This window comes from Protobothrops mucrosquamatus, unplaced genomic scaffold, assembly GCF_001527695.2.
Source record: "Protobothrops mucrosquamatus isolate PMUCROS unplaced genomic scaffold, P.Mucros_1.0 scaffold826, whole genome shotgun sequence".
In the NCBI taxonomy this organism is placed as follows: domain Eukaryota; kingdom Metazoa; phylum Chordata; class Lepidosauria; order Squamata; family Viperidae; genus Protobothrops; species Protobothrops mucrosquamatus.
The window spans coordinates 1-11,551 of record NW_015387086.1 but is presented as its reverse complement, the minus strand read 5'-3'; the positions used below and the strand labels follow the sequence as shown (position 1 = coordinate 11,551).

Below are 11,551 nucleotides of genomic sequence, written 5' to 3'. Positions count from 1 at the left end.
TGAATTAAGTTCATGTTTAAACCCACATCAAGCCATTTTGTTTTGATGGTGGTCTCTTTAGCAATACTAGGTGATTAAGCTACTCAGGAAGTTGGGAAGAATATAAACATCAAGGCTGAAATCTAGCTAGTACATAATCAAATAATAGTTGTGCTTCTTCCATATTACATACTATTGAAAGCCATCGGCTGGGGGGGGGGCACATTCAGTTGGAAAGTACTAATAAGAAATGATTAAAAAAAAAGAATAGGCCAGAGCTGAAGCTTTGAACTATATTATTTTATTAAAGGTTTTGTAATTATGTTTCCAGATGGTATGCCCTGATAGGAAAACTGATTTCTTCTGGGACTTTGGTCTAGTTTGGCTCAGTGTCAGGAACAAGTTAAGTAGGATTCTAAAAGATAATCAACTGCAAGCTTACAAAGAGATCAGATAAGCAAACAAATAATATTGAGTTCTTTTTCAAAATATAATCAAAAGATTTAAAAATATATATTTTTTAAAAAAGTCAATTTCTTAGATTTCAAAATACTTCTGGGTTCTTTTGTCCCGAAGCCACAATGCTAGAATTGTACTAATTGTACTAAATTCTACTAAATGAACACTATTTATTTATAAATTCCCTGGTTTTAATTAAGTTGTAAATATGGTGCCCATTAATACTACAGAATATTTTTTAATATCTTCCAGAAGGCTTTGAATTAATACACAGCCCTGAAAGGTTGACAATTAACTTGGGGGTTGTGGGTGAGGGTGAAGGAGAAGGAGAAGCTGAGACAGTGGAGACATTCTTAGTTCAACAAGCTTAAGGCAGAAGGGAAATTTTAAAAATTCAAATCAAAGACTTCCTTGGTTTTAAAACAGATTTTCACGTAATATTCTATAGCTGGCAGTGTTGAGAGAAGAGACCATGGCATGTAATAAAGAGTGATAGTATATTGCATATTTCAGGACAGTCAACTTGGATTTGCCATTGATGTACACTTAAGACATCATAAACAGGCAGCTAAAAAGCAGAGACATCACCCTGCCAACAAAAGTGCGTATAGTCAAGGCCATGGTTTTCCCAGTTGCAATGTATGGATGTGAAAGTTGGACCATAAGAAAGGCTGAGTGCAAAAGAATTGAGGCCTTTGAACTATGGTGCTGGAGAAGACTCCTGCGAGTCCCCTGGACTGCAAGGCGTTCAAACCGGTCAGTCCTAGAAGAGATCAACCCTGACTGCTCTTTACAAGGCCAGATCCTGAAGTTGAAACTCAAGTACTTTGGCCACCTAATGAGAAGGAAGGACTCACTGGAGAAGGGCCTAATGCTGGGAAAGATTGAGGGCAATAGAAGGAGACGACAGAGAATGAGGTGGCTGGATGGAGTCACTGAAGCAGTAGGCGTGAACTTAAATGGACTCCAGAAGATGGTAGAGGACAGGAAGACCTGGAGGAACATTGTCCATGGGGTCGCGATGGGTCAGACACGACTTCGCAACTAACAACAACAAAGGATGGGATAGGCAACTTTTTTTGAAAGTGGCCCTTCAACTTAGGTGTCAGGCTGAATGTCGTACTCAAGAACTGGTGGATCCAAATGGATGTAGGTGTGGTTAATGCAGAAATAATTGACAGGCAGAAGCAGAAAACAGTATAAGATATAAATACCAATTCCCAGAGTCTTGCTTATCTGTTATGAAAGAGACAGCTTTCCCAGACTGTGAAATGTGCTCCCTCTGGAGTTGTCTTTGGCTTCTACTCTCTCTTGTTAGAAGGAGTGTAAAATTTCTCCAGGCTTTGAACTGTTCTTTCCTTTTAGTATTTGATTTAATGTGTAGTTTAAATGTTATAAACCATATTGGATTGTATAATTTATTATTATCAATAGTTATCTTATGTTTGCATTTGAATGGAAAGGTGGTTATAGGTTGGATAAAATAAAAATGAAATAAATACTGTATTAAGCCCATGAGTTGCAGTGAGTATCCTGCAACAAGATAGGACCTTGTTTAGATTGTCAGGCTAAGTTCAAGAACAATAGAGAACAATTCTGCCAGAGTCCAGTTCTTTGTTTGCTTATACACAATAGACAGAATCTTGTCAGATTAAACCCTAACTATTCACACCCTAACTGATATATCATGTGAGTTTTTAAAGAGTGGCTATCCTCACCCTCTTCTTTTATCTCCTATCAGGATCCAGGCTGTGCTGCCTCTTGTCTCCCCCCCCCCCCCCCCCCCATACTGTCTGGAATGTGTGGTCCCTTTTTCCTGGGAAACTGTATTTTCACTATAGACCACTATAGACACTAGCTCCCCCTCCATGGGCAGGCACCATCTCTCAAATAGAGTAAGACGCTATTGTTCATTCTTCCCTCTCCCAAATGATCACAAACTGTTCTAAACCAGCTATGTTAAACATACAAATTTTGTCCCAAGTTTCTCCTATCATCCGAGGCCTTTGACAATACCTTTTATTTTTAAGGGATAGGTAGTAGAAGTCGAATTAAATCGTGGTGCAACGTGTTACGAATAAGACATCTAGAGACGGTTACTTTCCCCTTTCGGTCCCCACTTTAGTACAGAAAACAGAAGAACATTAACCTTAGGATAAAGACCCGTAACATCTGTTAATTCTTTAATCTCCTCCTGTAAGTCTTTACGTTTGAATTTACACCAAATATGGTATGGTATAGGATCTCATGAAAAAAGCAGAATATTTCAGTTGCAACACTTTCATTTGTAGAAGTATGATCTTAGTACGATGAATGCCGTTTGAAATAGATCATATTATCAGCAGTCTGAATGTTAAAAATTTTGGAGACAATTATCTATCATGAATGAAGGTGAATATACGTGTCTCAGGATAATATTGCAGGATCCAATCTGGGTCGGTCACCAGAACCAGAGGTTTGGTTTTCCAAGCTTTCGGACTTGTGCTGTAGCCCATCTCTCTGCTAGAGAGAAGTTCCCTGAAGATGGGCTCCGGCCCAAGTCCAAAAACTTGGAAGACAAAAAGCTCTGGCCCGGTGACTGACCCAGATTGGATCCTGCAACAATTATCTATACCCAATTTGCTGCCATAGCGGCATGTTAAATTGAAAAGATGTAGAGCGTACTGTACATTAAAGTGTTTCATACTCATCCCCCCCCAACCACTCCAGATATCTCCTACCACATCTTTTCTTCTCTGTCAAAGCATTTGCCCTTTCAACATTATATTATTTTTCTTGTGTATATGCTATACTTGTGTTCACTTGTATACTGTAGAGCTAGAGGTGAATTGTAACAGGAATATTATTGTGGGTAAGGAAAAAGCAGTCAGAAACAGCCAAAAGTCTCTTGAGCAGAAAGAAAAGCAAGACAGTGATAACAACAGGAAACAGATGGAGCAAGCTATACCTTGCTGAGTAGATAAGGGCATAGTTGCATTGCCAGATTGCTCCATCATGAATACCAGCCACCCACCATTTCTGGAAGGTAGGAACAGAAGATTTCATCTTCAGCTCACTCCAAAGCCATCTGCAAACACAAGCTTTTACATGTGTTTTTCTCCTCCTCCTCAAAATTACTGTCTGGCTTGCACCAATTCAATTGTTGCTTTCCAACTTGCCTTCTGTGCTGTATTTCCTTCAAGGGAAGTCCCTACACTTCATCCAAATCCCATGTGCAGTGGTAGGAAAAAACCCTCCATTTGAGTCAATGGTCATTACCCTCTATAACCATTTTTTTCATGGATTGCTAAACCGAATGCCCCACTCTGTAGGAACTTTCCTAGGGTTGAATACATTAAACTACTGCACCATTAACTTCCACAAAAGGGGCAAGTTCACATAATTCACTAGATCTCCAACTGATCTGTTTACTTATGTAGCATAAATAAAGCTTATCTATGTTGGTAATAACATATCATCAAAATAGCCCTTCACTTTTATTACATACTAGCTGTACCCGGCCACGCGTTGCTGTGGCTCAGACAGGTTAAATGTTTTTACCTGTCACAGGCGTGACATCTATATAATAGTAGGTATATACAAACACGTGCGTATTCGAATGCAATGTTGTATCAAAATTTCAAAGCAATCGGTGAAGAACTTTCGGAGATTTAAGATTTTGAACAAACGAACATTTTCATTTTTATTTTTATAGAATATCACTGTCACAGCTTTTGCTCCATAATCTTGGCTGAAGCTACTGCTATACTAATGCTGTAGTAGCACTGTGGTTACATGTTTGCTTCACATTCTAAAGGTTTCTAGCCTGAATCTTGGGGGAAAACATTACCTTTATACAATTATTATTTTTATTTCTCTGATCTTTTCATTTATTACTGAGCTTTTTAAAAGTTAAGTTAATCCATCCTTGCGTGGTTGAAATGTTGGACCTTCCTTTCCTTTTTAAGCCAGAGATAAATCTTTTGCAGCACTTATCCCTTCAGGCTATTTGGGAGCTTGGATGGAACTTCAAATGACAGCAAAAAAATAGAAGAAATGGTGCGTTGTTAACTGGTTTTTTAAAAAAAATAGTAAAGTCAACAAAATTCCAATTTCTAATAAGAAATTTATATGCGTTTATATGTTTTTGGTCATAGGAAACAAAGATTGTCTATATTCCAACTGCTGTTTCTTATTATATCTGCTATCTTAATTCATCACGTGAATTATAAGCCATGTGTTTTATTGCAATATACTGTATGCAGATTTGGATCCCAAATTAGATGCCACATTTTAGCCTGTTCTGTGAATCCAGTCAAGTGTGCTAATTATTTAGCAGTTTTCAGAAACTACTACTACTACTATTACTACTACTACTACTACTACTACTACTACTACTAATAATAATAATAATAATAATAATAATAATAATAATAATAATGATGATAATGATGATGATGATGATGATAATAATAATAATAATAATAATAATAATAATAATAATAATAATAATAATAATAATAATAATAGAATTGGAAAGGACCTTGGTGGTGCATATAGAATAGAATAGAGCTGGAAGGGACCTTGGAGGAAGTTTCTCCTTAGTTCTAGGTTGCCTCTCTCCTTGATTAGTTTCCACCTGCTTCTTGTCCTGCCTTCAGGTGCTTTGGAGTATAGCTTGACTTCCTCTTCTTTGTGGCAGCCCCTGAGATATTGGAATACTGCTATCATGTCACCCCTAGTCCTTCTCTTCATTAAACTAGATATACCCAATTCTAGCAACCGTTCTTTATATGTTTTAGCCTCCAGTCCTCTGATCATCTTTGTTGCTCTTCTTTGTACTCTTTCTAGAGTCTCAACATCTTTTTTACATCATGGTGACGAAAACTGGATGCAATACACCAAGTGTGGCCTTACCGAAGCATTATAAAGTGGTATTAACACTTCATGTGATCTTGATTCTATCCCTGTGTTAATGCAGCTGAGCACTGTGTTGGCTTTTTTGGCAGCTGCAGCACACTGCTGGCTCATATTTAAATGATTGTCCAGTAGGACTCCAAGATCCTTCCAAGATACAACAGACAAAATCCAAATTTGGTCTAACTTTGCCAGGCATAGGACATTCTGTTTGCAAATCTGCCTGGATAATGTTTTATTTAATTTTATGTAAACTCATACATTTTCATAATTTTATATATTTTATGTAAATTACATTACCACATTATGTAAATCCAGTTTTAACCGACATTCCATTTAAACAGACAGTCCTTTGTCAAACTGGCTATACAGTCAAGATTTTGCTCAATTTATAAGAAACAACAATTAAAAGCACCAACTTTTCTTTTATTCATTTCAGACTCTCCTTTTGTTATCATTTACACTTTTATAACATTTGTTCAGATATTTAAAATGGCTCCATACTTGATGAAGTGCTATCAAACTGGTGTCAACTTAGCTCTTGTTACTCTTTGCCCATCAAAAAGTTTCTCATGTCTGTTGCTTTTCCAGCTGTGTTAGATCTGTGAATTTATATACCTAATTGCAACAAGAATATCACACCAATCAATTATGTCTGTGGCAGGCAAATCTTTTTAGAGATGAGATTTTAACCTAGTAGCAGAGAAAAAAAGAATAAGAGTCATCAATCCTTAGTAACCCCATAGACTTGCTCTAAGATGATCTGTCCTTAAAATGGCTTTTTAGGCCTCTCAGTGATATATTCATTCTATTGTAACAGAATCCATTCACCCTGATGCTTACTGTCCCCTTTTTCTTTCCATTTTACCGAGCTTTATGGACTTCTTAATGGAGCTGAGAATTGCATAACATATCTAAAATCTGATAGTTTGAGCCTGGTCTTTTGTGCTCAAGTTATAATTCTGATTTCATGTGTTCTTTGATCCATTGGTTTGTTTTCCTGGTCATGAGTCTTCTCCAACAACAAAAAGTAAATGCATCAATATTTTTTCTATCCTGTTTTTCAAAGTCTAACTTTCAAATCCATAGGAAATCACAGGGAAAGCCATTGTCAACTTGAATGTACTTTTTTGTAGGTGTAGACCTCTGGATATCTTTCCAGTGGTTTCATTGCTAAGCTACTATATATTTCTTGAATCCTAGCTCTTCTACTGTTCATAGTGGTTCTAAAAGGCAGAAGCTATCCTCTATCTCAATATCTTCATTTTTAATTCCAAGGCTGATTGCTATACCTGCTGTCATTATGATAGTACTTTTTATATTTAAACATAGTCCTATTTCTTTACTGTGATGATTGACTTTCCCTACTAGAGTTTGTAGATTGTTTGCATTTTTAACTACCAGAGTACTACCAGAGTATTAGCATCAACATGGCAAAGTTTCTTGATGCATTGACCCCCAATTTTAATGCTCATCTCCTTCCAGTCCAGCTTCCCTGAGTATATTTTCAGCCTAAAGGTTGAATACATAAAGAGATAGTATACAATCTTGTCTTCTTCACATGCCAGTCTTTTTCACCGTGTACTGTCTGCCCTTGGCTTCTCATCCTGTGTATAGATTTCACATAGAGACAATGGGATTTTCTGGGATTCCAATTTTCATAAGGAGATTCCACAGCTTGCTTTCTTCTGTTTATCATTGTCAATAATCTTTTCCCATTCATCCTTAACAACTTTATTTCATTTCATGGCTCCTCTGGTTCTCTGTTGAAGAAGTTAAGGATTTTAAAGTAATTCCTCATGTTCTCCTTAGAAATGGTGGTTTACACTGAAAATCATAGTGTGGAAATAGGTTGGCTTAATTCTTGTACTTTAGCTTGGCTTGGAACTTGTACCTAAGTAGTTTGTTATTTATTCCAATATAAATCTCCCATTACAACTTCTTTGTGATTTACCCCTCCTCTCAAATGATTTATTTGCTTGGTCCTTGCACATATAGTTGCATGATTCTAATGTTATTGTTCTCCCTGATTTAGCATCAATTTAGCAGTGAATAACCACAGTAAGTGGATAGATATTGAGCTAATAGGATGCCCTTTCTGAATGTCATTTTCAGCTCAACAATGAACATGTTCAAACATTGCAAGCTGATCTTTTAGACGATAATAAAGGTACAAATGGCTTTGAATTGATTCTAGTGGTTTCATGAACAAATGCATGCTGTTGTCTTTGCAGCAATGTGGAAGTGGTTTGCCATGGCTTCTTTCAGGGTGTTTTTCAACTTTCCAGTCTAAATTATAGACCTCTGCTGGATTCCCATCCAAATACTAACCAGACCTAACTCCATTTACCTTCCAGGCAAGGAATTCCAGCATTCTTGTCAGATGCTGTCACCTGCTGAAATAATCTCAAAACCTGAAACAGAGAAAGAATCTTCATGGCAGAAACAATTGTAAGTTGTGAGGTTGTGGTGGTATGTGATGTGTGTATACACATACTCTATAAAGAACATAATTGAACTATGCTATTCTTCTGCAAGTATAACTGGGTGAATTCTTTCCATATTCTGCCTTTTCTCAAAATTGCTTTGGTTTCTGTGAAAGCTGGAGTGGACCCAAGACCAAATCAGTTTGTTAAAGTAACATTGCACACAGCTTCTCACATAGAGAAATTATATGGTACACTGGGTGAAAAAGATGCAAGAAATGAACTTTGGGTTAAGTAGAATATGAGTCTTACAACTCACAGCTCCTGGTTTTCTGAATTATAAGGACTTTAAAAATTTGAATTGTGTCTGCTCATGTTCTAGTATAATTCAAACTGAAGTCTTGAGTGCCATCAGAAAGAAAAAAAATTCAGTTTCAACAAAGGAACTTCTCCAGCATTTCTGGCAATGAACCATTGCAGTGTAACATTTTCCTTCAGATATGCAAAAGACAAAAACCTGGCATGATGTTTGGGTAATAGCCAAAATAGAGCTCAACTATTTAATGGCTTCCAAGTAGCCTAGTGGCTTTTGATCATAAGGTCTGTGTCTCTGCCTTCCCTGCTGGCCTATTGAATTGCACATTTCAGCAATTTAAATGGCATAATTTATTTATAATACACATATAGTCTATTTTTAATTTGGTGAAGCTGCCCAGAATCATTTTTGGAGTTGGATGGCCTAAAAATGGGATGGTGAATAAACAAATAATTTTCCATCTTGTGACCAGTCCTTCTAAACCATAACGAAGCATCTCTTGAGGAACAAGGCCCTTTGGGCTGCTGGCATATTTTGTATTTCTCAGTTGTCCTTAGGTCCTGAATTTTGGCTCACTCCTCAATCCTGCCTGTGTGCTTTGATCATGACAAGTAGCCTAACTCTACACAGCAGCAGCTGCCGGGCAAGCTTCAGACTAGCTTAGCCCAGCCCTGACACACACATGAAGTGCCATAAATAAACCAGCTGCCCTATTGCTTTCTGAGACAAAGGGCTTTCCTGCACTGCTGAGTTTCAATACTCTCTGCTCATCCTTGAGTCAGCAGAAAAAAGATTGCTGTCCCCATGGCTGATCCCCATCTTGCCTCAGCTGGACCTGCCTGTTTATTCTTTGAGCTATTTTNCAGTCATGGCCAGTCAAGCCGTTCCCTATCAGATTGACATACCTTGAGGGCAGTTGCTTTTGGATGGCATTGGAAAAGGGAAGGGAGAAATGCTATTTTAACACGGGTACAGCTAAGGACAGCCAATCTTGCCTCATTCCTGAGCCGGAGGTAAAATGAAAGCAAACAGTGAAGGGATGTGGCAGAGAAAATATGGTGGACATAGCCAAAGGCTAAGAAAATTAATCTCGAGAGCAGTGGAAACTCTTTAAACAATGGCCACCTTCCATCCATCTTCTAATTTCTTTTCACGTGTACTTATGGCTTTCCTTCTTTACTCCTTCATGGAGGATAAACAACAGATGCCCAATAAGTTCTGAGTAGTCATGTCACGAACCAAACTTTTGCAGCATTTCATAGAGAAAATATTCCCCTCTTGCATTTTATTGGGAGAATAATGCAATTACAAATTCATCATTTTGCACAGACTGACATTTACTATGCTGACTAGCATCATGTTTAAGGAACAGAGCACAACTCCTCTAAAGCCACACATTAAAAAACATTTCTGAGATTCATACAGTGAGGGTTGAATGAAAGCAATGCCTCCACTTCCATAACTTTAGTTTAAATAGGATATTTTAATAAATGAAGCAGGAAAATAATCCTGGAAATGAGCCCTTTCCTTATCTTTACAGCTAGTCCTCGACTTACAACAGTTCATTGTAACTGCACAAAGTTACAACGGCACAGAAAAAAAGTGACTTATGACCATTTTTCACACTTACAACTGTTGCAGCAGCTCCATGGTCACATGATCGAAATTCAGAAGCTTGGCAACTGGTTCACATTTATGACCGTTGCAGTGTCCTGGGGTCATGTGATCAGCTCTTGTGACCTTCTGGCAAGCAAAACCAATGGGGAAGCCAGATTCCCTTAACAACCGTGTTACTAACTGAACAACTGCAATGATTCGCTTAACAATTGTTGCAAGGAAGTTCGTAAAATTCACTCAACAAATGTCTCACATAGCAACATATATTTTGGGCTTAATTGTGGCCATAAGTCGAAGACTGCCTGTGTTTACTTTTTTCCCTAATCACCACCGTTCACTACACATGTCTCATGAATGAGGGCGAATATACATGTCCCAGGATAATCCGATCTGGATTGGTCACCAGGACCAGAGGTGTTTGTCTTCCAAGCTTTTGGACTCATGCCAGAGCCCATCCTGGGGGAACTTCTCTCTAGCACAGTGTTTCTCAACCTTGGCAACTTTACGATATGTGGACTTCAACTCCCAAAATTCTCCAGCTAGCAACGCTAGCTGGAGAATTCTGGGAGTTGAAGTCCACACATCGTAAAGTTGCCAAGGTTGAGAAACACTGCTCTAGCAGAGTGTATTAGACTAGAGAGAAGTTCCCTGAAGATGGGCTCCAGCACAAGTCCAAAAAGTTGGAAGACAAATCTCTGTTCCCGGTGACCGACCCAGATCGGATCCTGCACCACACAGCTTTTCCAATGATGAACAAGCTTCTTAAAGCTGCTTTGAAAGATTTGACACCATATTTTCAGCCAGGTGCTGAGACTCCTTTCCATCACTTCATTTGAGCCAAACAGCTGCCATGTAGGTATGGAAGTTGCATGGCATCAAGTCTGAACTCTGTGGCAAATGGAGTAACATGTTAATAGCCAACTACACAATTGCCTCTTGTCTGTCAGGTATGAGGCCTAATATTGTCATGTTGTAGCAAAATTTCCTTCTTGTGCTTCAGATGTTTGCTCAGTTTCAAAGTCAGTGTCTCAATGCAGTCTCCGAGTCGGTAGTGATGCCAGGTTCAAGGAAATTCCTGCATTAAAATGATAAGTACGGGTTTTCCTCTTGAAGCCTGGTTTTGATTTTTTTTTTTAAGTTGAATCTTTCTGATGATATTCCATGGACCACCGCTTCATTTCTGGAAAATAAAACGATCCCGTACTTTGTCAGCTGTCATGATGCTATGAAGGAATTTTCATTTTTTTATAGCATGAAAATGCGGTCAAATATCAACTCTTGAACCTTTGATCCGTGCTGTCAGTATGTGAGGACCCAATCTTACACAGATCTTCCAATATTGAAGGAGATCAACAATGTGGCCCACATGTTTCTGTGAATGCCAGTCTTGATGTCAATTTCCCCTTTGATCAATCGGCCATTGTCCTTGATCAATTCCTCAATTTATCTCATGTAAAACGCATCAGCAGTTGTCACAGGAGGTCTACTTCTTTCTTCATCACACAAATCAGCTCTTCCCAGTTATTTTCTTAATATTTTCCGGCTTGGTGACCTATAGTACTCACATTAGCACAGTCTCTACCAAACACAACCTGAATTTAGTGGCAAATTTCATTTTGAAGCTCTCCTTCAGCAGTCAAAAATTCAATTGCAGAATGCTATTTTAAAAGCTGGAGGTTGACTCCTGGGTAAATTCATATCTAAAGAATCACAACCGTGAGACCACCAGGAGATAAAAAACTATAATCAGTTTATTTACAATTAAAAGCACCTAGCTTTCGCCGGCCTCCTGCCGGCTTCGTCAGGGTGGCTAACCATCAGTGGGTGGCTGTTTTTATGGGAGTGGTGCCTTTTGCAC

At 38.3% G+C, this 11,551-nt stretch overlaps 1 protein-coding gene across 1 annotated transcript in view; it reads right to left on the bottom strand.

Annotated features, from left to right (window-relative positions):
- PAPLN (papilin, proteoglycan like sulfated glycoprotein) overlaps positions 1-7,748 on the bottom strand; it is a gene marked incomplete at its 5' end in the record, with an annotated part of 101,946 nt that extends 94,198 nt beyond the window's left edge. Inside the window, one exon of the mRNA XM_015818950.1 lies at positions 7,685-7,748. Within this exon, the coding sequence (XP_015674436.1) occupies positions 7,685-7,748 (64 nt within the window). The remainder of the gene's footprint in view (positions 1-7,684) is intronic.
- Positions 7,749-11,551: the final 3,803 nt, after the last annotated feature.